The following is a 24986-nucleotide window of genomic DNA, read 5'->3' as shown; positions in this document are numbered from 1 at the left end:
GCGCGCGTGGCGGCGGGAAAAACGAAGGAAAAGTAACAGTAACTACGGGAAGTAGGGGGAAAACGGTGTCGGCGTCGTGCCCGACGAGGGCGGGGACGGCGCGCCGCGCGCGTGGCGGCGGGAGCGGGAATAGCCGACGGTATACTCAACGCCCGGCGGGATGGACCGCCCAGACCTCCCGCTATCTATAGATTGCATCATCGGGAGCCTCGGGTCATCCGCAATAGCCGGAGGACTTGTGCCGGTAGGGGAAAGCATAGCTATTTGGTATGTTACTGGCAGTATGTCTAAAATAGGGGAAGCAAGCTAATTAGCTTGCCGTACCCACCCCATATGGCAAGCTAATTAGCTTAGTAACATGTGAGGTCCAGGTGATCGGAACTGTACCCTATCATCGCTTGCTCTTTATTCTTTCAATCCCCCCCGCACAATAAATATTATGGAGGTTCTCCCTGCACCTACGCCCACGGAACAGACTCCAACCATTGTTCGCAAGGACGATGGGCCGGTGCCTATGTCTTTTCCTGCCATCCTGCGGGCCCCTGGGATCTCAGACCGTTTTGCGCATTTACGCACCACTGCAGATGACCTGAAGGAAGCATCGTTTGCCCCGCTCGCCCCTAAGAAGAGCAGGAGGGACGATAATGAGGGCAAGCGGTGGATCCGGCGTAAAGAGAACGGTGAGTCAGGTACCATACCCCCCATCAATCCTAAGTCTGAATCCTCCTCGCAGCCCGCTTCGTGGGCAACTCCCACATCGTGCCCCCAACCAAGCGGGACTACGCTGTACCCGCCCCCAGCATCCATGCGACATTCCCGCAGCCCCTACCGTGCTATCTCTCGCGTAACAACGCCGTCCCGCCCGCCGCGATCCCCGCGCGCGAGCCCGCCTCAGCCAACGCAGGCCGCTTCAGCTTAAGCCTCAAGGGCATGCGCCGCGAGCTGCGCAAGACAGGGCCCAGGACAGAGCTTCTCGTCCGCGAGGTCGAGGGGGAATTGCTCGCCTGGCTGCGCGCGGGCGGCGTCCTCTTATCTCCCGACGCCGCCGCACAGATGTCTTTTCCCGGGGTGCGCGTCGGGAGCACGGACGCGATCCGTGAGGTCGCGCGCACTCCCCTGCAGCTCGTGTGGTGGATCGTGGACCATGCCTTCACGCGGTACGTCGTGCACTGCTGTGCGCGCTACCACGATGTCGTCAGTTTCAGTGCGTCGTTCCTCCACACATGATGCGTATGTTCGCCCCACTGACCCCGGCATGGCTGAATATGGACGGTCGCACAGGCAAGGAGACGTCCGGCAAGCGCCTCACTTATCTCCTGCGCCCCAACGTCACCCGCCCCAACCACGGCACCGCCGCCGGCCTCGACACCCCGCCCTCAACGGACCTCGACTCCGAGTTCGTCTCTGAGTTCGACCTCGTCTCCGATCACGAGGTAGGCACCGACTCCGACGCCGACGGGCTCACCTCCACACCAGCAGAAGCACGAGCTCAATCGCTTAGCGCGATCGCAGAGGGTTCAGACGCCTCCGCGCCGCTATCTTCTGAACTCCTCCCCGTGCCCACGTACGCGAGCGATGACGCGTGGTCCGTCATCGGCGACACTGACGCAGACGCCGAGGACAGCGAGGCCGACGCGGAGGCAGAGCGCGGCCTCCCTGCAGCCGTTTCTCCACTGGGCCTGCGTGACGCCGGCCATGCTCCGCGCGTCCGGCAGGTGTCGCTGCGTGCGCATGTGTGGGAGCGCTCCCGCCGCTCCGCATCTTCGCCCTCGCGCTCGCCCGCGAGACGGACCTCGTCGCGGGTGCGCCCCCGTGTCGAGCCGCCACGCGTCGAGCAGCCGAATGCCGCACGTTCGTTCTACGAGTATTTGTTTGCGTGATGCTTTCCGTTTGGTGTTTGGGCTCGCTCTGTAAGCTATGTGGTATAGGTATAGCAGTCCGTGTCTATGTACGACAACTACTGAAGACAATGTCCGCTGGTGCCCACTGGGGCTGTATATACGATAACGATACATGAGCTAGATGCGAAGTTACCCGGTGAAGATGCGTGCGACGAGATACATTGTTGAGCCGAGGAATCGCTGTGCGCCCAGAGTGAGTATCGGAATTGTGACGAGCGCACAAGACGTACAATGATGGTGGTGAATGCGACGAAGGTAAGGATGAAGGTCATATACGCCCTTGACCGAGTGAACGATTGGCCGGTGAACGCTTGCGAGGCGTCCCCGCAGCCCAGGATGAACACCAGCAGTAGGACCTGTTAATAGCAAGTGTGCATCACAGCCAAGCCACGACAAGAAACCACTCACGTTGGAAATAACCCATACCAACAATACCTAAACAACACCATAAACAGACTACCCGGGCACCCATTGTAGAAGACAACATACATTCGTTCGGACATTCGCGTAGTAATCTCTGGCCACCTGTTCCTTCTCCGCGATGCTCGGTCCCGCACTGGCTTTCGGGACGGGTTTTCTGTCCCGCAGGTTCAGGAGCGCATCCTCGTAGATGCCGTTGACGTCCGCGGCGTCCGTGAGCACCTCAACGTCGACCTGCGAGTTGCTGTTCTGGATGACCGCGCCGAGGTCCGTCTCCACGTCCGTGTCTTGCTTGGTGCCCCACGAGATCTGCGATGATACAGCTCAGCGGGAGCAATGGCAGAAGGCGAGAGCACTGACATCGTCCAGGTTGGAGAACGCGTAGCTGTTGGGTAGTCTGGTAAGCACTTTTATTACTGCCAGAGAAACATGTTAGAGCTTACATATTCAGGATGTTGATATACGTGGGAGACAGCAGCAGATACGGTATGAAACTCGTGAAAATATGCCACGGATCGAAGGCGAGGAGACTAGAGAAACAGTAGACTACAGACCGTCAGCCCTCGCCTGCACATTCGCTGCAGGAGCCAGGATCCTCACCTCCATAGGTCACGATGATGCTAAAGAGCATGACCCGATACGCCCCGCCGCCCTGGTATGCCGCCTGTATGGAGCACATGACGGCGGCGAAGATGATATAGACCATCATGACGGCGAGGAAGATCACCGATAGCTTGTACTTCCATTTAGATCTGGACGCAGAGGTGGAGTTAGCGGGAGATGGTGTGTTTCATGTGGTGCTCACGCTTTTGGTTTGTTGCCCATGGAGAACAGGAAACACGCCACGATGACACTTGCCATCAGGAACTACATGCCCGGGCTCAAGCCACACGTTAGCCAGGAAATAATGTGGTAAATACCTGAACAACGGAGTTGAAATACTTGATACCTGTCATATGGAAGGATGGGGCCTCCAAAGATGACGTCAGAATAATCTGCGTCGTCATTCAGCTTGGAGGAAACATAACACATGGAGATGTCAACTAACGAAGAAAACATAGAAATTGCCCTGTCGCCGAATCAGCTCAGGAGCACAGCGCAAAGCATGAAACTGACTTACGATAGCAAACCATGCCGCCACCAGGTTGATCACATTGTAGATGGTCTCGAAGACGAGAACAACTTTCCGGTGCACACTATGCCCCGACCGCAGAATTTGCCCCAAATGGGCGATCGCGTAGGTCGCTGCGAAGAAAGATCCATTCAGCCACCGTCTGCGTTGGCTGATGAACTCAGGCAGAGCGTCGGGGACATCCGTCTCGGCGATTGCACTCTTCACGTATTTGAGTATCCTGTGAGGTATCGGGTGTAAGTACCATGAGATGAGATTCCGTCTGAACTCACCAATTGGAATTCGACTTCGCGACAAGCTCGAAGCACAGAATTCGCTGCACTCAAATCGTAAGCGGATATTGTCAAAGAAGTAGGTCAAAACGCATACATCCTCGGCGAGGTCTGTTCATCAAACGATCATTATCATCAGATGAATTCAGATGAGATAGCAGGGTGAACGTACACATGTTCGAAGTGAAAATATCCGTGTCGCGACCATGCAGCACTTCACCCTTGAAGTACGATGCCAACGGCCCATAGCCCATCTTGTCATTTTGCAGTGCGATGTACCTACGACCAAAATGAATTCGCGACATACAGCGCACGAGTCGTCATTACAGACCGATACGCTGAAAAGGCACCGGGCTGGGGAGCCGTCAAACAGCAGAACGATCACATGTAAATGACTTACTCACCAGGACACTGATGTAGCCGAACAGTGACTCTGTCGGCTTGTCGAGGATGTTGGCAATTTTGTACTCGAAATTTTGTGCCGCAACTGGAACAAGGGTGTCACGGAAGAGTGCAGAATATATCGCGTCGCACAACTCACCGAGCGGGTTCAGCAATGCGGACCACCGTTTGCCTTTGTACGCAGCAATTTCGCCGCATGCACCGGCGACGTTGGAGTTCACGTCGAATGCCTTCCACAGGTAGTATATGCTCTTGTTCTCGGGTCGCGTACCGACATCGAGGAGGACGCAGACGTTGGGCTGAACACCGGACATCAGCCAACAAGTGAGGTGTTGCGTATTACAGAATAAATACTACCTGCAGCATGGGAGCAAAAGCGTTGAAGAACCACCGATGACTGTTGATCTTCTTCTGGTTCTTCTCCTTCATGCAAAATATAATCTGTGTCGGCATGACACCCTTGTCGGGGTACTTGAAGTGCAGGTTGGAATCCAAACCGAAAGATGTGGTGTACTCGAACAGATGGGCGGTGACGGGCTTGTTGTTGACCATATTTTTCATGTGGTCGCCGGCTTGGTATACGCCGAGCAAGGTCAGGCAGTCGAGGACCCGTGGGTGCACCTTTTTGCGGCCATCCGCTACAATACAGACAACGACCTGTATGAACAGTAAGAAGGTCAAGAGAGATTAGGGAGGGAATAAAAGAACCTTCTTCCACGCATCCTGACCCCATGTACGGGAATTCTTCCGAGAGCAAAGATGAGATATGTTCCGCATGACACCATATATTGTCCTGCAGAAAAGAACCTCATCTTCCTGGAAGGAGGCGAATGAGCAACGAGACGCAAGCTATGTCAAAGAACCACACACCCAGAATAACGAAACGGGTACGTACATTATACATAGTGATAACAATAAAGAGCTCGGTTGTTCTCCTCATCTCGTTCTGTCTCAAGAAAAAGCCGCTTTTCTCGAACTCATCTGGATCGCAGGTCACAGCAGTGTATCGTGTCTTCATCATCTCCGGCTCCCCCTTCCTAGGCAGCACCAACGTCGGGGGGATATCCAGGTCGAGCACCAAGTTACCATTCGTGAGCTGCACGCGTTTCTTCGTCTTGCGACGACGAAGGACGCGCCCGACAGGCGCAGGGCCGAAATGGCGAGTGGTGACGGGAGTCGGGGGTTCGGGGTATGGGGACTTCTCCGGATTGCCGCTTTCACCGCTATACATAGTCTGCCCGTCTGCGTCGGTGTAGGAGCTCCGATAATGTTCATGTGAAGCGGCGGCCTTTTCCTCATCATAAGGCGATTGCTGCCGCGCTGGTGACTGCCCCGTGTAGTGGACGCTGTCGTTCCCCACTATCTGGTAGTCCTCATCATCCACGGCAGGAGTAGGAGAGCGGGATCGCGGGGGCCGGTAAGACGGGCGGGAATACGTCCCAGAGGCGTAGGCCTCCGTGTCATGCCTGAAGTGGTCGATTGATAATTCGTCTTCGGACTGATAGTATGTATATCCCGTGGAGTTGGGGCGCACAGGAGAAGGATCGGCGCTGACTGCGCTGTACGCAGATATGGGCCTTGAGGGAAGCTGCCAGCTGTCTGTTGTTGTGTATGAATAGCCAGAATTGCGGTAGTCCTGAGATTGGGTCGTGTTCTGCGTTCGTGGGCGTACTGGGGACTGTACCGCGCTTTGAGGGGCCGAAAAAGGATCCTCGTCCCCTTGAAGGTGCAGGTCGTCCCAGTGCAGTGGTTCGCCAGAGTTGATGGCGGGCAGGGGATTGTAGTAGTTGTCGTATCTCTGAGATCGAGGTACAAGAGAGATTCCAGACGCCGTGTTAGGTCTCGAAGGTGAAGACCAGTCGCCAATAGAAGAATTATCTTCCGTGTCCTCTTCAACGGTAGGCAGAGAAGGGTTGCGGACAGGCGACGTCCTGGATAATCGACTTAACACACCGGCAGCAGCCTGGTCTCTGTTATCGTAGTCGAAGCTTGAGTCCGTGGAGGGCATCGGAGCATTCGTGAAATGGTATCCTGACATGTCGGTCTTGAGCTTGCTTCGATGAGCCTGGTGCACAGCAGGCATTAGCAGGGAGAGCCGCACATGCCCACATGTTTTTCACCTGTTTTCGTAGAAGTCAGTTCTCTTCGTCGTATCCCTACGCAACATAAGGGAGATCGTGGGTCGTCGTGGTTGGTGTACGCGTCCTACTCGAACCGTGGACGCGCAGGGATCACGTGCACGCGTACTACATCCAGCGCTAAAGTAGCTGCCGGCGAGAGCGCTCGACGCCACCGCTTGCATGCCTTCCACTCTCTGCACGGCCAAGGCCTCCTACAAGAAGTTGCCCGGCCTCTTAGAACTCACTCACACCCATCTTCTATGGACCCAAGATGGAAAGAAAGTACCATCTGTCAGGGTATCCTATGCCGAAGCAGCATGTGAGCTTTCCCAATACTTTTGCACCTCGTGTATTGGTAGGCACCTCGACTGAATCGTGGACTTCGGTGGACGGGCTCGCACTTTGACCTGATATGTGCGCGATTCATTCGAGCTTTTGTCCATGTGCACTTAATCTCAGGTTTATTATGCCGAATTATCTCTGTCTCCCGCTCAAACCTTTACTGACATCCCCCTCTCGAAGCTCTATTTTGCAGCAAAGAGGGCGCCGCACAAACACGTCTCAAGCTCGGAGTCGTCGGGGATGACACAGGCCACAACTTCACTTTCACAGCGCCACAAGGCGTGGCGCTCGCCGAACGCGAAAAATTCAAGAACGAACTGACTGCCATCATCAGCCGCAACCGTAGCGGGGTCGCAACACCCGCCTCCGCTGTTCCCCCTGGAACCCCAGTGCCCGCGCGGCCTATCACGCATGGACACCGACCTTCGGTACAGGCGTCTAGGGCGTCAACGTCCCGCGCGCCCTCTACTGGCAGCGACTCGCACGCCTCGGGAACTCCGGTCAACGATCCTACGAGCGAGTTCAGGCTGCGCAAGAAAGTGCTTCTGAGCAACCCGGAACTTGCGGCTTTACACAGAGAGCTCGTCATGGGCGGGCAAATTACAGAAAACGAGTTCTGGGAAGGCCGAGAAGTAATTCCAAGCTTTGCACCCGTGTGTACCGTCTTTTGAAACTTTTATGCAGCATCTTCTCCTAGCGCAGGCTGCTACCGAGAACCAGCAGCGAGGAAAACCAGGTCAGTTGGTTGACCCACGACCACAGACCATGGATGGGGAGGTCAAGATCGTCATCACCCCACAGCTTGTACATGATATCTTCGAAGAATATCCCGTCGTAGCGAAGGCGTACAGCGAGAACGTTCCAAACAAGGTATCTCAAGTCTTTGTCTCTCATAGCGCATTCCATTAAACCACACGGAAGCTCTCCGAAGCGGAGTTCTGGAAGCGCTACTTCCAGTCGAAGCTCTTCAACGCTCACCGAGCCTCCATCCGCTCGTCTGCAGCTCAGCATGTCGTCAAGGATGATCCGGTATTCGACAAGTACCTGGAGAAGGAGGACGATGGTAAGTAGTCGTCAAGCCAATGAGATCGTGAATCACGCCGGTCCTGCTTAGAGTTGGAGCCCCGGCGGCTCAGACAAGAAGGCGTGGATATATTCATTGACTTAGGCGCCACGCAGGAGGACCATGATGAGGTAGTGGTAAATGAATTCACAAGGTGTCTGGCTAATATTCTGGTAGACTGGCAACGCGAGAGACGTCACGATGCAGGCGGGGAAACAGCGAGCGGTCCTGCCACTCATTCGCAAATTCAACGAACACTCAGGGAGATTGCTGGATACCGCGTTGTACGTCTCCCATATTCTTCCAAGATATTCCGTCTGAAAGGGAAGAAGAGGAGAACCTGCGGCGAAACGGAAACGAACAGACGAAGGCCTCGATGTGAGCCCCTTTTATCTCTAGGGTATCCTGTTCTCAGAATTTTGATGTCGACAGCGCCTAGCGCAATTGGACCTAGAAGACCTACACGATAACCAAGCCTCTGCAGGTATTCTGCTAGATATGCAAGATCGGCAGCGATACTTCCAAGGTAGGATGGAGTCGTCAGCACCACAGACTCCGAATCCAGTGAGTTTCGTTCCATGCTGTCTTTACTCCCTAACCGCGGAGACACGTAGGGTCTTGATCTTCGAACGGCGTTGCGGGAGGCGAAAGAGAGTATGCAGGGGTGGTCTGCTGATCTCAGCCAGGTACTTCATTTTTCTTCTAACGCTAGAAGCTATATAATTCCAATCCGTACCCTCGTACCAGCTCAAGATAGAGCGAAAAGCCTCAGATACAGCCCTGCTTGGGATGACGCAGAACGTGAGTGCCCGACTGGAGGTCAAGATGAAAAAGCGTAGGTCTCCTCATACTCCTCTCCTCATTCACACCCAATTCGTTTTCCAGACGACCTGCCTGAGGGCATCTTCCGACAGATGACCACATGCCAAACCGCCGCCAACGAGTTCCTGCGACAGTTCTGGCTGTCGATATATCCGCCGCTGGTAGAGGTGCAGACGCTGTCGATGTCGACGCCGGTGCAGAAGGCGGCGAAGGCGGCGAAGATGGTCGGGTACCTAGGGAAGACGCACGAAAAGGTAGATGCCCTCGTGCGCGCCGCGCAGGCGGAGGGCGTCGATCCGACGCGCGTGCGAGTTGTGAGTGGTTTTTACGGTACTCTCGTGTATAATGATGCAGCTTAATGGTTGATGTAGGCTATGCAGCCGATCCTGGACGCAGTCGACAAAGCACTCGCATTCTCGCGGGTGCGCTCTTCCAAAATGCCTCGGTGATGACCTCGACATGTTCGAAGGGCTCACTGGCGAACTTTCGTATGGTATGACATTCATGATACATCCATGACACGCATAATTCTGTTATATTGCATTCTTTTGTATCGATCCTCGGGCGCGCTCGGCGATCGGAGCCGCAATACATCTTGGAAGCTAGTTGGGATGCACTGCCTTCTTGCTAGAGCGGCATGGGGCCGGGTAGCCTCCGGATGAGACACGTGTCTGGCGCGCTGTATCATCTTCACCCGGGGCAGACTGTCCTATGCACGCGTACCCCCTTTTAAGGTTGGCAGTGCCCCACCATTTGGCGTAAATCACCACGTATTTTTTGTAGCCTTGTCCATGCAAGCACAGTTCTTATTTAAGATGGACGACTACTTAGAATATTGCTTGTCTGAGGAGTTAGAGGTTGCGTCTAAGCGCGCCTTACGCAGGGTCGACGCGTCTGTGCACGCACGTGGCTGTCGATCGCGACGCGAGTCACGTTCGCGCTCAATCTTTTAATTTCACAGTGTGCAGGTAACGATTGGGGTAGACATGCAGTTATAAGCTCTCTAACTACTCGCAGATACCCAAACCATGGCTACCTCCATCCAAAGACAACTGGTTGTGTTCGACTTCGACTGGTGACTTCACAGTTCGCTGGAAACCCTCATCCATCTCTGACCAGTCACAGGTCTCTGGCAGATCAGGATTCGGACCGATGGGTCTTCGAAGTCCTCGCCCCGGAGTTGCGCAGGAAAATGAAGACACTGAAGCTCGACATGCAGTGGACTGATATCGTGTACGATTACAGATCTCACCTACGCGCTCTACGCACTAATGACTGATCTTACCAGCGCGCTACTCTTGCACGAGTTGCATGACAAGGGGGGCTCCAGGGATGATATTGAGGGTGCTCTGAGAAAGATGCCTTTCGTTAGTGTTCTCCCGTCCATCATTTCTTGGCCCTTTCTGACGGTCGCTCTATCTACGCAGCACCCAGCAATGATCCGTGGGGTGCAGGCCCTAAAAGCCAAGTCCAACCCAAGCACCCACTTTCTCTGCCTGTCCAACGCGAACATCGTGTTCATCTCCACCATTCTCAAGGTCGGTTACTCGGATATTCCCTCACGCGCGCGTAGACACGTCGTCTAAAGGCTATCCGCAGGATAAGGGCTTAGATTCCCTCTTCGACGAGGTCGTCACTAATCCTGCCGAATGGGACGCGTCAGGCCTCCTCAAGCTCCGGAGAAAAATTGACCCTGCCGGTCCCCAGCACCAGTGTGCGGTGGGCTGCAGCCCCAACATGTGTAAAGGTACCGCTGCTCTGGTGTGCTGACCGGCTCTGTGTGACTCCGACATCTGCCCTAGGCGAGGAACTCGAAGCTTTCCTGGCACGACACCGCCCCGACTTCGACCGGGTCATCTACGTCGGAGATGGCTCAAACGACTTTTGTCCAATCTTACGTCTCAGAAGGTGACCTCTGTGTTGCTCTCGTTCTTACGTCACATCCACTCAGACTGTGTACAGCCAAGATATGGTGCTCTGCAGGCGGCACCGCGGTCTCCACAAGCTGATTACAGCCTACGAAGGCGACGAGACGTTCGCGGACGATAGGCGTGTCAAGGCAGAGGTCCGATATTGGACCGGCGCTTGGGAAGTGGAGGAGATTTTCGGAAGCCTCTGATAGGTCTCTGACAAACGTCAAACGTAATCCCCGCACTCAGTAGACGCACCTTGGTGTCCTCCCGGTACCTAAGCGCATGTAATTAGTAGAGAGGTTGAGTACAGCAGACGGCAAGGTCAATCATGAATTGTCTGTTGGATGGTAGGTACAGTCGTGGAATATACACATAGCAAAGGTCAGAAGCTACACCGCAGGTTGAGTCCATGGGCGACTAGCGCATCCTGAATTGATTGGGTCATGCATGGCTTCGACAGCATATCTTGCGTCATCTGAGTATGATGCGACGGAATCAAATGGGGTACAAATGGGGAGAGCAGATGTCGAGTGAAACCACATCGGATGTTTTGTAGAGACAAGAAAACGAGAAGCGGGTGCAAGCTTTACTGTGTCCACAGATCCATTCCACTCTTCCGTCGACTCTCTTTGGAGCTCACCTGCCCCTGGGAGGTGGGCAAAGTGTCTGCGGTGGAGAACGGATTGCGCTGCTGGTTGGTCGCCATTCCCGCAGGCACGACACCCGCACCATAGAAGGACGGTGGGACAGCCTGGGCAGGCGGTGCAACTTGGCGAGCAACGGCCGACGCCGCCGCCTGATTGCTGTATGATCCATACTGGTCAGGCTGCATTGGAACATATAGGGTACCGATATCCGTCCGTCGGTCGAGGGAATCGAAAGGAGAGGTGGGCGTCTGCTGCGGCTGCGTATAGGTCGCAGCGTACCGATTCCCCGACGTGGTGGAATTGCTCGAGTACGCCTGCGGAGGGGTCGGGATCACGTTCGAGTTCGAGCTGAACATATTAGCGGGTGGCTCTGCGCGCGCGGCGGAGCGGACGTTCGACAGGATGGCGTCCCGACGATCCTCGTCAACAACCATGGATGTAGAGGGATGATACGAATGCGCAAGGTTCGACGTGGGCTGATGATGATAACTCCTCGATGTGCCCGTCTGGCCCCAGTTGGTAAGCCCTTGCGCAGCTGCGAGCTCAGCCTGCTGCTGCAAGAACTCCAACTGTGGATAAGGCTGTGCTGCAGCAGCCTTGCCCGATTGCCGCCGCTCCCATTCCCGGATGGCATCGTCGCGCTTTAGCACCGGTGTCAATGCCTTGCGCCCGCCTATCACGTCTTGATTCATGTGTTGCAGCCGCGCCAGAGCTGGGGGAATGTTATCCATCATGTTGTTGATGGTGTTCGACCGTGCCCGGGCAGAAGAATAGTAAGAGTTAGACGGCGCAGTGGGGCTGAGATGCGACGCCGCGGCAGGGAACGCGCCTCCTTGTGGATGCCCGGCGTATTGCCCGACATTCGTGTTGACGTTCAGCTGCCCGTGTGAGCTCTGATGAGTCAGCCCCCTCTGGGCTGTCGCTTGGGCAGGCTGGGCTGTGTACTGCTGCTGTGCGGCGTAGCTAGTCGCGGCATCCTGCGACCCCGAGTACGACGTCGATCCTTGCTGGGAAGTCTGTGGTGTGATGTATGGATTCCTGTACACATTCTGCGCCGCCTGTGACGCAGCCTGGGCTTGCGCCGTGTATGCCTGATGTTGGGCGAGATGCTGGTTGTATGCAGCTGCATCTTGATATGCTCGGGTACCTTTCGGTTGTGACGGCACCAAACCACCGTAGGGTCGCTTAGTGTCAGGCCCGCTCGTTGACGGCGGTGCCACTGCGTTGTTAGGCTGTCCAGCAGGCTATCACAAATGCGCAATTAAGGGTGCCGCATCATCGCAAGATCAAAGATGGCTTACCGTCCAGGGCTTTGTCCACTTCTCTCCCGTGATGAACGGGTGCATTCTTGCCTGCTGAGGTGACCATCGCTCGATAGGGTTCATGTTCAGCAGTCCTTGACAGAAATCGATGAAGGATGCTCGATTGTTCAGTTCTATCCAGCGATTAATCCACATTTATCCAGTGACAGGAGGAGCAACGGACTGACCTTTCTCCGCCTCATGAGCCTGCCTTGAAGACTTGAATGTTGGCATCGGAGCCTGGGTGATGATCTCCCGCAAAGAGCTTGCCTTGAAGTATTGCTTGCCAGGCTGCTCTTGGGTGTTGTGTTCGCGAGAATACTGCTCTAAGGTCTTCAACTTGTATTTCTTTTGGCCATACACGTCCGTGTAAGTGTCAAAGAACTGGCCGGTCTGCTTGCCTATGTCAAGCATGTACTGTGGCGGTAACCTACGCATATTGGTCAGCATATCGGCAATGGACGACAGATTGTAGACATACCCCAGCATGTCCACTATCCGTGTGATCTGATTGTACTCGCTCGTACCAGGAAAGAGAGGTAATCCCAAAAAGAGCTCGACCGCTATGCAGCCTAATGACCACATGTCAATAGCCGCCGTGTATGGTATTCCCAGTAGCACTTCTGGCGAGCGGTAGAATCGAGATTGGATGTATGTGTAGACCGTTTGTCGTTCATGACACGCAGAACCAAAGTCGATGACTTTGATTTGTGGTGATTGTAGTCTGTCGGGAGGTGTCAGCGCTCGCGCCACCGATGTCATAGCAATATATTCAACTCACGACTTCAGAAGAATATTCTCTGGCTTCATATCACAATGAATTAACCGAGCCTCCTTCAAGACAGTCATCGCGTCCAGTAACTGAGCGGTGAAGACTTTCACCAGCTGGGTACTAAGGCCTTGGAATTGGTTCTGCTTGATCAGCTCGTACAAATTAGAAGACAGCAGCTCAAACACAAGACACAAGTGGTTCTTGTGAATGAATGAATCCCGCAACCGCAATATATGGTGCTCGTCATGTGGATCGCATTGTGAGTTCAACTGTATGACGAATATCACTCGGTGATTCAACTGACGCAGAAGGGGAAATAGAATACGCACCAGCTCTAGGATCGTCACCTCCATCATACTCTGGTTGAAGTAAGCCGGCTTGTTTTTCACCACCTTCACCGCCACTACCTCGTGTGTTTTCATATCTTGGCATTTCACCACCTGCCCGAATGTTCCTTGTCCCAAGATGTCCAAAATGAGGTATCTGATGGGGCGTTGTAAATCGACATTCAAGAAGAGCGAGTCGAGACACCGCAACGCACTTATGACCTTCATCTGTCCCAAGCCAGTCATTGACGTACAGGATGTAGTCATAATCGTCATTGTCAAACCCATCGTTGTGCGAAGGTTTGCTTGGCTTGGTAAGAACCCGCCGTGGATTGTGAGTCGATTCGTATCTGAACTGGGGGTTGCATATTTGATATGTCTCGACTATATTCGTTGTTAGCTGTCTGAGCGGCTGTAGATATAACGCGCAGGAGCATCACGTTAGACCATTGACTAGGTAACTGGCGGCACAGAACACTGACTGAAAGAAATATGCCACTGGCATCCATTCGCCGTCCGGCAGGTTGGGCATTCACATATGGCCGCAAATCTCGGTGATCTCTGACGCGCCTGAGCCCAGACGCACGACGCTTCGGCGGTGGCACTTCCACAGTCATAGGCTGATGCTCCTGTGCAAAGTACTGCGCCTGTGCCTGCTGAGCCTTCTGGGAAGTGTGCCCGAAAGACAAAGGCGTAGCAGGCTGCGACACGGAAGATTGCCGCGGAACGCGCTGCGTAGCAAGATTCTGCGACGACGACGGCGCTGGGCTTGTGGTCTCCATCGGATACACAGGCGAGTAGACATTAGATGTCTGCAAGACGTTCTGCGATGAATATGCCGATGCGGCCGGGACGGGTGGGGTCATAGCTTCACCCTTGCTTTGAGAGTGGGAGCGCGAGTGTGCCTGATAAGTCCCGGGCATATACGCTCCCTGCTGCTCCAGCGATGGCGAGTAAGGGTAGGAAATTGGGGTCGAGGATGAATACTGGTTCTGCTGTGGAATGTAAGGGCCGAGTAGCGCATTGGATGTAACCCCCCGATGAGGCGAACGCGGCGCCCTGGAGGAAGTGCTCACATCGTGCTGTGTCTGTGATCTTCTCGGCTGCTGCCCGGTGGTAAAATAAGGGTCGTGGTATGAATCAGCGGCAGGCGCTGCAGAGGCGCTGTTATTGGCCGCGCTGCCCACCGATGACTGAGCTGGATGGTATGCAAGATTGGGGGGATACAGCGAGTGGGAAGACTGCTGCATTGCCTGAGAAGCCTGCCTCTGAACGGACTCTTCGTCGACATGGAATGCGCCCTCGAGATCGTCCTGTTGATGGCGGCGCCCTCTGGAAGTGGGCGCTGCGCTAGCGCCACCACCGAGGGAGACACTGCGTGCAAGACTGCTTGAGGTGTACGGAAGGGAATTCATGACAAATGGTTGGTCTTCATCGAGTAGCTGCGTGATACGGGGTTGGCGAGAAGAACCTGTAGGCGACTGTTGGTGCATCGGTGCAAGACGATGCGCAGTAGCTTGCATCGGCGGCAGAGAGGGGCCCTGCGCGTATATATACGAGGCTTGCGCTGCCGACTGAGCAGCCTGTGCCGAAGAGGACAGGCCGTCGTGAAGAGTCTGAGTATGCCAACGGGGAAGGTCAAATTCTTCGTTTGTACCAGACATGTACGGCAAGAGCTCGGGTTCCGACATAAACTGGAGGGTGGTCGTCGTGGATGGGAACGTCGAGGTGCCCTGCCGATGATGTACGAGGCCGACGAGGACGACAGAGAAGACGACGAAGAGAATGGAGGGCGAGCAGAGCTCAGATGAAGTGAGCCCCGATCATGGACGCCGAGCCGTTACGGCGCAGCCGCGAGTGGCGAACATCCTGCGCCTCACTTATCGATAGCACCTGGATGGCTGCTCGATTTCACTCGTTATTCTGATGCCTTTGCACTCATTCTATTCTCCTATCGACAAAAATGATATCCTACTACCACATATCTATCGACTTGCCGAGCTACTCGATGACAGTATATCGTGCCGCGTGGTCATGTGCGCCTCTGCTCCAGCTCCTTCAGCGTCTCTACCATCGTCTTCTCTACCGCCAAAATCAGTTGCGGACCCTGCCCCATCGTCTGGAACGAGGGCGGAATGTCCACCGACAAGAATATCTGTTTTTTGAAGCGCCGGGCTGTATTTAGGAAGATAGGGCAGTTGAGCGTGCCAGTGTGCAGTTACGACATCCGGGGGTTGCAGTCAGCGCAGATCGGATGTGGTAGGAAGAAAATGGAGCGATCACCCAAACGCTGTGACATCGAGAGCGCGATGTCGGAGCCTGAGGTGCGGAACAGAGAGGTCGCTGCAGGCGGCAGACTTGAGTTGATCTTGTCCAGTATCAGTCAACAACCGAGAAGCCTGCTCGTTCACTTTGCCGCACCGGCTGAAGAACACTCACATCTCGGGTGGGCATGGCACATGCCCAGTCTCTCGCGAGACAGCCCTGCAATGGCGCGTTCTGCACGCTCTCGGCGGGCTCGTTCGTCGTGCCGATCCACAGCATGTAAGAGTCGACCATCTCGGTTACCTGGACGGCCAGAGCGGGTAGAGAAGGCTCTGGAGGGGGTATGTACCTGGTTTTGACATGGATACGCGAGCTGGACGAGGGCGAGCTCTCCGTTGTTGTGAGGGACATGGTGGTCTATGGTGGTTAGTCGCGAGCAGCCGATCGGTCACGCGCCTTGTCCATCTTTGGTAAACTGACTGACGAGGGGCGGTGCCGTCCTGCGCCATCACAAGATTCACAACTCACTCTCCTTCACCCCTTCCGCCATGGCCAAGTCAAAGACCAATCCCCGCGATTCAGAGGGTGTAGTCAGATGTCCTGGTCACCATGAACCTGCTCAAAGACTTGTTAGCAAGACTGATAGGACCAGAGGTCGGTGAGTTGTGTCTTGTACGGTCACTGTTGATCGACTGCTTTACAGCAGACCATAGTGCATTTTACAAGTGCGCAAAGCCCGTCAATTCGGAACAGTGCGACTTTTTTTGTAAGCATCTAGTGGCTGCGACACGGTGTTTTAATTGACTATATGCAGATTGGGAGGACGACCTGCCCCCTGCCCAACCGCAGGCTGCTGCGCCTGGCTCTTCTCAGGAGTCCCCTCGTCCTTCCCAGAGGCAGCGAGCAATTATGGCTAGAACCCCCTCGGCACCGTCGTCACCTACGAAGCGGCCTCGTTCCGCCACCCCTCCTGCCACTCCGACGCGTCAGGGGCCCTCATACGGCTCCCAAGCTCTACTGTCGGGCTCCCAGATGACGCCCTCAAGCAAGTTCACGCCGTCACAGAAGGAGAGGCGTCTTATGGATATAAATGCTGGTCTTTCAGGTAAGAATCTTTCCCATCGCCTCGCAGATATTACAGCAGGGTTCACTGCGCGACCAGCGCGGAAGTCTATGGAGAGTCTGCGATCTGTTCCCCCCTCACCGTCGAAGCGCAGCCGCATTGAAAGCAGCGAGGGAGGTCACTCTTATTCGCCGACAGAAGGCGACGTAGGGGGTCAAGAGGAGAGCGTCGACGAGGATGCCGTGTGGCTCAGTCACCAAAGTCAGGGCGAAGACGGAGCTCGTCCTTCAACGCCGCCGCCTTATCACTTTCGGGGAACCCATCCTGAAATTCGCGGGCCGCGCACCCCTGGGTCCTCCAGTGCACATGGACGCAGTGAGAATGACATGCTTCTAACGCCACCGCAAAGCTCCCAGCTGGCCTATGCATCCTCCAGTCAGCTCAGCTATGCGGACGCCCCCGATTCTCCAACGAAAGATAAGGGCAAGGGGAAAGCCTTGGATGGTTCGAATCTACTGTGCGACAAGATACAGGCAGATCCTGTGAGTATCGTTATTTATGGGCGCCGAATAAACATCTAACGATGTTGCAGGAGTATCCATTCTACGAGCGTGCCGCTGCTCTGCAGGGTTCCACGCAGACAGGCGGCAGCGTAACCCTAGATCAGCTGTCAGCAGACGTCATTAATTCGCGAATTGCTGGATTGTCGAACATACCGGACTACGTTCGAAAGCTTGAAGGAAAGCTTGCCGCCGCTCAGCAGAGTGTTCTCGCAAAAGAGCACAGGATTGAAGAACTGGAGCGAGAACTGAAGCAAGAGAAGTTGTCGTGCGTAGTTACTTCTATGATTAATCCTTGGATACTGACGAAGTTACCACAGGATTCAGAACCAGAAAAACACCTATATGGAGATTATTTCGACCATGCAAGCAAGGCGTGAATGAGTGCTTTTTCCTGCACGACATTGATCCTGCTCTTCAATCCGACAACTTATTGTCTCCATTCGGTGCTTTTCTCTTTTCTATGCGGACGGCCCATTTCGTCTCAATCTGTAGCCTCGATCTGTGCGTATTCTCTATTTTGCGTGTGGTGCCCTTCGTTGTGTCTCAAGTTTGGTTTTATATTCCGATTCGGTGCGGCTTTGCTGTCCCGCCGAGCGTCGAGATCCAGTCTACGTCATCTACGTACCGTGTTGTTGTATGCATTGCTTGCAATGAATGTATCCCGTGTTGCTTCGACTTCTCGAGAAGACAGACTGCGGCACCACATCCACAGCCCCCGGTATGCTGTTGAGTTAATAAGATATGTGATAGTTACGGCAGCCAGCAGTTCTGTCGCCTTCAAGTGCGGGATAGAAAGCTCTGTAAACGAACAGCCGGCAATGCGACCTACGCGCGTCGCATTCCTCCCTGAGGCGCTGGCTGCGATTTCTCACTTCAGGCTGGCCCTGACCGAACGACTGGGATGATGATCAGCGGTACGATAATCGAGATGAGCTTGAACCTTGAGCTTGAACCTCGCACAAGATTGATGAGGGGGCCTGTGGCCAATCATATTAAGGGCCCTCGGGATGTTGCGCGCCAGCTATCCAGCGGACGGGATGCCAACCTGTACAGAAGGCTCTGATTGCAGACATTCTGCACGGGTGGCTACAACGGGCCGTTATGCACCGTCATCTGTAATGCAACAACGCGTGTGGCAACGGCCGTTGATGTGTGCGAACTAATTAAGCATTGGAAGGCAGAGCGGTGCCTTCCGGGCTATGTCGGGACATTTGGACGCGACGGGCGAGTTTGAATTCTCTGAAGAGGTAAAAGACTCTCATAGGGGAGAAGAGCAACAGATGGTACTTACCGAAATATTTCGTCCTCGCCGATACCAATTAGAGATGCTCGGGAGTAAGTGCGATGTCCGCGACAAGGGCTGATGTATTAGGAAACAACGACTTCAAATTCACTTCAAATGTCAGGAAGAAACTTCATGCACGTGCATTCGGTGATATTCGCTTTCCAGTCGGTTTGAAATTATCGCAAGTGTCGCATGCAGGAGAAGGTCAGTGGCGGGGTTCTCGGGCACAAGGCAGATTAAGCACAGGAACATGCCAAGGCTCGTTAAGGACGAATCAACGCAGCTGAACTCGAACCAGTATGATAACTCACCACCTAGATGAATACAGGGACGCTAACATAGCCTGACACCCGCACAGCAAATCCCTCGTGTGGAGCAGGCTTCGCCGAGCCGAGTGATTGCAAAAGCCACGAGCAGGGCTGGATCGAATCAGAGGGCTTCAAGATGGCGGACGACGGGGATGGCCCAATTGATCTGAAAGGGCTGCGTCCTGGAAAGAGTTCACATAATTGAGAGAACAAGGAGATCACCGAGGGCATCCGCGTCGAAAGCAACCCATAAAAGGTTGTATGAAGGTAGAATGACCGCCTTTCCATGCTACTCAACTTCAACCTTCACAGCCGAGGAATCGAAATTGCACATCGACCAACAAGAGGGCTGAAACGTCCGACAAGCGTATTGGCCATGGCATACGTTAGCGATGGGAGGGGGAAAGATGTGTGCCAATCACGGTCGCGACCCTGCCTTGAGGCACGAAGAAATTGTAATGCTGAGGAGAACCTGACTTGATGCCGACAGTGTGGGTACAGAATTACGACTCTGCTGTGGTTCGCTAGCCATTAGCCAACCAGAATGAAGACCGCAAGACTGTTGAGCGGAGATCTCCATGCGGAAAGAGGCCTATCTGCAACGACCAGGAGGTAAGAGCGGGGACAATTGCTGCGTAGAAGGGAAGGGAACTGAGGATTTTTGAAATACAGTCCGCGTCGCAATGCATTTATGCTTTGCACCCTCTATAGACGTGCTTGGCACGCCCCAGTTCACTTGTGAGCAGACTCATCGGTATTAGACTGTCCCCGATTTTTTGTTCGTGATTCTCAATTTAATGGTAAACCACCACGGATGTAACGGAGGGAATAAGACGCACCACCAATCTGCACATCCCCTAGATATTGTCCCCGAAATCATGAGCGGCAAAGCCACCGCGACCTGCCACATAGAATCGAATCGTCAGTGATGTAATTTAATGGTCCACATCACGCGGTCGACTCATGGATAGCCAAAGCACTCGATTACGCCAACCACTGGCGGGGAAGGACCGGGATTAAAGCGTATACTACGACTTCCCCTTGGAGGAAGACAGAGATTACTGACCCGGTAGATCCGAGCGGCTTGGATGCAAGCAAAAATATCACTCGGAAGCTTGCGAGGACCTCATGCTGCGCACTTTGATTCAAGACTGCATGGTGATTGGGAAGGCTTGGTTGGTATATTTCTGGCGTGCCGACGGTCGGCGCAATCGACAAGTCGTAGCTGCAAGGATGGTCGGAAGATGATCATGACGAGACTCAGACTGTCCTGAATATCAAACTAGTGTTCTCTGTTATCAGCACATATTCATAGCAAACACTATCAACATCGCGGGTGGAAATACAGGGTATGCGCAGGACGACCATGTGGGTCTATGTTGTAGAAAAAGGGTAGGGGGAGGAGGGTAAAAGGGATGTAATTCGCCGTGAGACGTCGGACGATACGATGTATACAATACACGGAATGTACATCGGGCACAGGGATGAGATACGCGCGCGTGGCATGGTATGTCCGAGGAAGCGATACTGGATACCTGCACGAGATGCGACGAGGGGACAAGCCCCGAGAGAAACCCGACGCAGTGGGGCATATGGGGTGATGCGGGGGAGGTGAAAGTCTAGATCGATTATCCGAGCGACTAGCAGAAGATTCTCTGCAACCAAAGCTTGAACCTCGTCCACCATCCACCTTCCCAACCAGTCGTGCGAGGTTTCGCTCCAAGCCACATGGTACCTGTACCGATGGTGATACGCCTGGAGTCTTCCTGCATCTCTTCGCCTTCCTCGATGTCAGCAGGCCGTTGAGACCCTGACGTGATGGGGAATCGAGGCAAAGTATTTTGCGTTATGAACGCGGGGAAAACAGAAAGTAGGTTAACATATTCAGGATTGCGGAGATCGGGCGCTGTCCAAGTGCGTAGGTGACCATCCAGATCACAAAATTCAGTGTTAACGGAGGCTGCTTGCGCGAATACGTCTTCGCCATCCACTGGAGTGGTGGGAGTAAGTGGTTCCTCCGCCAGTGTGGAACCAGAGGTTGATAGGCGAGTCGTGGTGGCGGACGAATAGGATGCAGACAGAGCGGGTGTATCCGAGAACGGGTCGCTTGGGGCTCGCGGTCGCTTGGGCTGTGTCGTCGTCGTAGAGCTAATTGGTGGGACTTTCTGCAAATTAGGAGGAGCGGAAAAGTCTGTCGGAAGTGGCTGTGATTGCGACCGAGAATGTATCGTCGACAACGGTGAAAACGCCGAGTAAGGTCCAGGAATAGTAAGTGAAGGGGAGTTGTTTGTCGTCGGTGCCTCTTCGAATCCAAGAACCTAAATTCAAGTGCGCAGCGAATGAGCAACGGACCAATGATAAACTCCGGACGCTTACTCCTTTCAGGACGTCAATGGCGTCAAGCATAAAGTCTTTCCCGCTGCAGCGGAGAGGGCCGACGAACGGTCAATCGTCGCATGAATGCGGTCGAGAATCGAAGTACTCACGCTGCTTCTTTGAAGACGCTGTCATCGATTTCCCACTCGATTCTCAATCCCCCGGCGCCTCCCAATGCCTGTGGTATGACCTGCAGCCTCATGACTGCCCAGAGGCCTTGAAAGAAAGGTTTCGTGCCAGGCATACCCATCGTGCACCACGTTCGGACGAAGCGCTCAAGCCGTTCGTAACGTTCCTTCTTCGCCAGGGGACCGTTTGGGTCAGCCCGGGAATGAGGCATCAACGAACCACCAGGCTTCGTAGCACTGAGGTGCGCTTTGAATTCTGCATTTCGTCGGGCGTTGACACTAGCATGGTATGCGGAACGAACAGATGCTTGTAGTCTAGCGAACGGTGCCCGTTGTGAAGGAGGCAGAGTCGCGAGAGTTTGCGTCATAACACGTCCAGCGTTGTCGTTCTGTTCGTAATACCTGTCATAGAAATCAATTCCAAATTCAGTAACAAAGCAACAAGGGCGGAACTACCATGCTCGACAATGCTCAGCGAATTCCTCAAAGTCGCTACGAGCAGGCTGAGATGGGGTGATCGAACGATGGGTTGACGGCGGGGGTGTCATACCGCGGGTCCTCGCACGAGACCTGAACGGGGAGCTCGGCGAAGCGATTCCAGACGGAGACGCTGTGCGTCTCGTTGTTGCTGAGGGAACGTCATAAAGGAGTGTACGTGTCGCCTCTCGGCTGCGATTGGATGGTGTAGGAGATTTCGCAGAGAAGTTGTGTGTGCGAATTGGCGGGGGCGGGGGGCGGGGGCGCGGGGTCTCGAGCCTGTAAGAGGACACGGACATAGTAGAAAACTGGCCTGAGATATCTCAACAAGCCAACGAAGGCCTGAGTTGGGGGAAGATGCGTATTTGGTGTCGGAGATAGCCAGGGGTGCGCGAGCGTAGGAGAGAGAACGATGAGAGTGCTGGCCAAAGCAGCGGCTCCGCCGTCGTGTTCGTCGAGCTCGATGCTCAAGACAATAGATGGACGATGATAGCAGGAAGCAAAGTCATCCAGAGTGGTCACCAGCGACCTCAAGGCAGCGTTGGTGGCAGCTCCTGGCACGGCCAGGCTCAACGCCATGCGACCCTCGCGTGGGCTTCCCATATTTGGTCATTGTGGCGTCGCCACTGTGGCGGGCAAGTTGAAGTTCAGAACTACTTACCTGTCCGAGTCTGTCGCAGTGGAGCTCAGCTATACTACGGGCACGTATCTCGTCGGGTGATTGATACCTGGGGACGTCGCGTTCTGGAAGAAACACCCCGCCCTGCTCGTCGTCGATGCCATTCGTCGAGGCGACACACTCACTCTTCTTCGTCCAGGTCAAAGTTCTTCCGGGGTTGCCTGCAACGGTCGGCGGTGATCTCTCCATGCTCTTTGTCGCGACCGTGACGCGAACTGCCCTTTCACTGGACTTCTCCGAACATTCTCGCTCCCTTGAATGTTCTCTTCCTTCTGATTCTCCGGGAGCGGAAGGTATGGCCAAAAGTTAAGGATCCACCCTGCTCATACCTTCAGCTTAAGCCACCTGCTCGAAGAACTTACCCGGTATATCCCCGAGTACATCCCCCACGGGGAAATGTGCTTCGATGGTGTTTCAAAATTACGGTGAAAGTGAGCTGCTTCTTCGGTTGCAAGAGCTCATGACCGTCCAACTGACTCTTCAATGAAGTCCTGCACGCGTCGAACAACGCTCATTGCCTTTCCAAGCGTTTCTGGTGAAGGTTTAAGTTCACCTGCCGAGATCAGAGCTGGTTCTCACAGTACTCAGACCCTACCTTCTCTCAACAGCCTCCGCGACTAAAACATCTTCGGAAGATGAGTCGTCGAATTCGTAAGATCATGTACCTTTGTGGTTAGTGCGTCTTCTTGGATTTTGTCCTGTGGTCCGAGCGTGCCCACTTGAGATTGACTGAATTATGCCGCGCCGCGGACCCTTTTCCTGTGTTGCAAAGCCGCCTTCGGTTGATATGGTGTGTTCTCTGAGCATGCTCATTGGTTGGATATGTCAAGGTTGCCGGTTTGCCCCCATTTATTGTGCTAACAGCTCGCTTATATTCTGAACCTACCTTTTTCTAAGTGGTCTTTCATATATTCGGTGGTGGCATCGTTTGGCCTCGAGATGAAAGCGAGGCTTTTCACTGATTGCCAGATCGGTATGTGATATCAAATGTGGTAAACAGCCACCTTGCTTGTCTTCTCTGTCGTCATACTGTCCAACGGTGTTACTAAATATTCATGCCAGATTTTGTCATCTCGACCCTATGGCTGCGACCATTCGAGAATAGACTTTTCCTTGTTTATTTTGCTCCATCGGACCTGCTGTGGTGATCAGTTTTTACGACGTTTCTCGTGCAAAGCTGGTGCTGCTGCGATCTATGATAGACCTGACAGGCCGACCCGTCCATGTGCTCCGCTCAAGTTGATATGTCAGACCCGGGCTCCTGATACTATCTCCATCGCTTCGCACCGTGCATCAGTTCAGATGCCAATGTTCCCCGCGCTTAGTGCCGGTGGTGCCTCAAGTGTTCGCTTGCCCTCAAACTCTCGCAATCCTCGGCGATATGACCTTCATTTCGGCAACGCAAGTAACGTTATTCTTACCGTCCGAGCGATTCCAGTGACCGGTCCCTCTTCCACCGGCAGTCTTGTTTGGCACCTATTACAGCACTGCCGCACCTTCACGGCAGGTGATAGATGCATCCTTGTGTTTTCGGACCGGGCTTCATTGCAAGTCATGCGCTTTGGACAGGCTCGAAGATGATGATCTCGGGCACTGTCCTGCCGCGTTGTTGCTGCGGTGTTTAACAAATGACCGCCTGGACCGATTCTGCCTGCCGTTATGGCCACCGTGCCGGTAGATTCCATCCCGCGATACACTTTCGGGGCTGTTTGGATGGTTTTGGCGTATCTGTATCTGCAGGCCGCGCTGCGCAATTGCTGAAACTGGTCGGCGGGCTTTTCCCTTCACTGTCGATGTACCGCGCGCGATCTCTCGTCGGAAAACAAGGTCTTGATCTTTTTTTTTCTTTCTGCTATCCTGCTAGTCTGAGATGATCACGCGCGCCTGGTAAGCATTGTTCGCCGGTCTTCGTTAATTAACTTCTAGGGGCGCTCATCATCCTCGAGCCTATGTAGGGTACTAGGGTACCAAGGCCACGCTCGAACTCTGCTGTACGAACAACCTCTGGGGTACGTAACGTCTTCCTCAGCAAATGTTGCAAGTGATATACATGTGCACTTGCATGTCACCGCCGGTAGCACCGCGCACCAGCCTCGCGCCAGGCATAGCCTGCTCTCTGACGTGCTGGCATGAGGAGTCCGTGGCCAGGCCACCTGGAGCAACGGCTGCGGTGTTGAGGCAAAGCTGTCCGCCGGGAGGGCCAGCGGGTGCTGCGCCCTGCGGAGCGTATTTGGGTATCATCGGGACATTTACAGGTTCCATGCAATCTGTTGCGCTGATGGCCTGTCGAAATCTCTCAGGTCGATAGCAAATTTTGAGGGCGTGATGGGGGCGCCGACAAGAGACTGCGCCCTCACGCGTGCCGTTTGGGACTGCGTCGGGCGACGGTTGCCGCGGTATCGCGCTGGA

The 24986-nt window shown here is 54.3% G+C and overlaps 9 protein-coding genes across 9 annotated transcripts; 5 read left to right on the top strand and 4 right to left on the bottom strand.

The window, feature by feature from the left end:
• Positions 1-439: 439 nt before the first annotated feature.
• Positions 440-1880, top strand: SCP_0304060 (hypothetical protein; the record flags this gene model as incomplete). Its single annotated transcript, XM_027755799.1, has 3 exons — positions 440-680; positions 734-1204; positions 1282-1880. The coding sequence occupies 3 exons, from the start codon at positions 440-442 to the stop codon at positions 1878-1880; spliced, it is 1311 nt and encodes a 436-aa protein (XP_027611600.1).
• A 150-nt stretch (positions 1881-2030) lies between these two features.
• On the bottom strand, positions 2031-6165 carry SCP_0304050 (Chitin synthase 3; the record flags this gene model as incomplete). The annotated part of the gene is made up of 20 exons (XM_027755798.1): positions 2031-2081; positions 2132-2257; positions 2310-2336; positions 2391-2630; positions 2682-2706; positions 2765-2867; positions 2922-3073; positions 3127-3188; positions 3242-3316; positions 3370-3390; positions 3442-3673; positions 3726-3769; positions 3823-3836; positions 3898-4004; positions 4057-4079; positions 4130-4212; positions 4267-4426; positions 4485-4784; positions 4836-4943; positions 5023-6165. The coding sequence occupies 20 exons, from the start codon at positions 6163-6165 to the stop codon at positions 2031-2033; spliced, it is 3096 nt and encodes a 1031-aa protein (XP_027611599.1).
• A 262-nt stretch (positions 6166-6427) lies between these two features.
• SCP_0304040 (hypothetical protein) lies at positions 6428-8923 on the top strand (the record flags this gene model as incomplete). Its single annotated transcript, XM_027755797.1, has 12 exons — positions 6428-6566; positions 6770-7221; positions 7274-7459; positions 7511-7652; positions 7704-7783; positions 7830-7936; positions 7985-8030; positions 8085-8216; positions 8267-8338; positions 8400-8487; positions 8538-8788; positions 8846-8923. 12 exons carry the CDS (start codon positions 6428-6430, stop codon positions 8921-8923), a joined length of 1773 nt encoding a protein of 590 aa, XP_027611598.1.
• Positions 8924-9502: 579 nt separating this feature from the next.
• On the top strand, positions 9503-10593 carry SCP_0304030 (hypothetical protein; the record flags this gene model as incomplete). Its single annotated transcript, XM_027755796.1, has 7 exons — positions 9503-9549; positions 9600-9707; positions 9763-9841; positions 9902-10012; positions 10074-10221; positions 10277-10382; positions 10437-10593. 7 exons carry the CDS (start codon positions 9503-9505, stop codon positions 10591-10593), a joined length of 756 nt encoding a protein of 251 aa, XP_027611597.1.
• A 380-nt stretch (positions 10594-10973) lies between these two features.
• SCP_0304020 (predicted protein) lies at positions 10974-15124 on the bottom strand (the record flags this gene model as incomplete). The annotated part of the gene is made up of 9 exons (XM_027755795.1): positions 10974-12278; positions 12336-12469; positions 12524-12765; positions 12817-13059; positions 13117-13376; positions 13437-13590; positions 13649-13845; positions 13916-14428; positions 14510-15124. The coding sequence occupies 9 exons, from the start codon at positions 15122-15124 to the stop codon at positions 10974-10976; spliced, it is 3663 nt and encodes a 1220-aa protein (XP_027611596.1).
• Positions 15125-15465: 341 nt separating this feature from the next.
• Positions 15466-16109, bottom strand: SCP_0304010 (hypothetical protein; the record flags this gene model as incomplete). Its single annotated transcript, XM_027755794.1, has 3 exons — positions 15466-15608; positions 15717-15801; positions 15873-16109. 3 exons carry the CDS (start codon positions 16107-16109, stop codon positions 15466-15468), a joined length of 465 nt encoding a protein of 154 aa, XP_027611595.1.
• Positions 16110-16246: 137 nt separating this feature from the next.
• On the top strand, positions 16247-17705 carry SCP_0304000 (hypothetical protein; the record flags this gene model as incomplete). Its single annotated transcript, XM_027755793.1, has 6 exons — positions 16247-16356; positions 16412-16464; positions 16513-16803; positions 16861-17303; positions 17354-17589; positions 17642-17705. The coding sequence occupies 6 exons, from the start codon at positions 16247-16249 to the stop codon at positions 17703-17705; spliced, it is 1197 nt and encodes a 398-aa protein (XP_027611594.1).
• A 2852-nt stretch (positions 17706-20557) lies between these two features.
• On the bottom strand, positions 20558-22197 carry SCP_0303990 (hypothetical protein; the record flags this gene model as incomplete). The annotated part of the gene is made up of 4 exons (XM_027755792.1): positions 20558-21235; positions 21294-21336; positions 21404-21823; positions 21878-22197. The coding sequence occupies 4 exons, from the start codon at positions 22195-22197 to the stop codon at positions 20558-20560; spliced, it is 1461 nt and encodes a 486-aa protein (XP_027611593.1).
• A 477-nt stretch (positions 22198-22674) lies between these two features.
• On the top strand, positions 22675-23006 carry SCP_0303980 (hypothetical protein; the record flags this gene model as incomplete). The annotated part of the gene is made up of 2 exons (XM_027755791.1): positions 22675-22870; positions 22933-23006. The coding sequence occupies 2 exons, from the start codon at positions 22675-22677 to the stop codon at positions 23004-23006; spliced, it is 270 nt and encodes an 89-aa protein (XP_027611592.1).
• Between the last annotated feature and the right edge of the window lie 1980 nt (positions 23007-24986).

Source organism: Sparassis crispa (genome assembly GCF_003851025.1).
Source record: "Sparassis crispa DNA, contig_000002F, whole genome shotgun sequence".
Taxonomy (NCBI): Eukaryota; Fungi; Basidiomycota; class Agaricomycetes; order Polyporales; family Sparassidaceae; genus Sparassis; species Sparassis crispa.
This window is presented reverse-complemented; position numbering and strand designations above follow the sequence as displayed.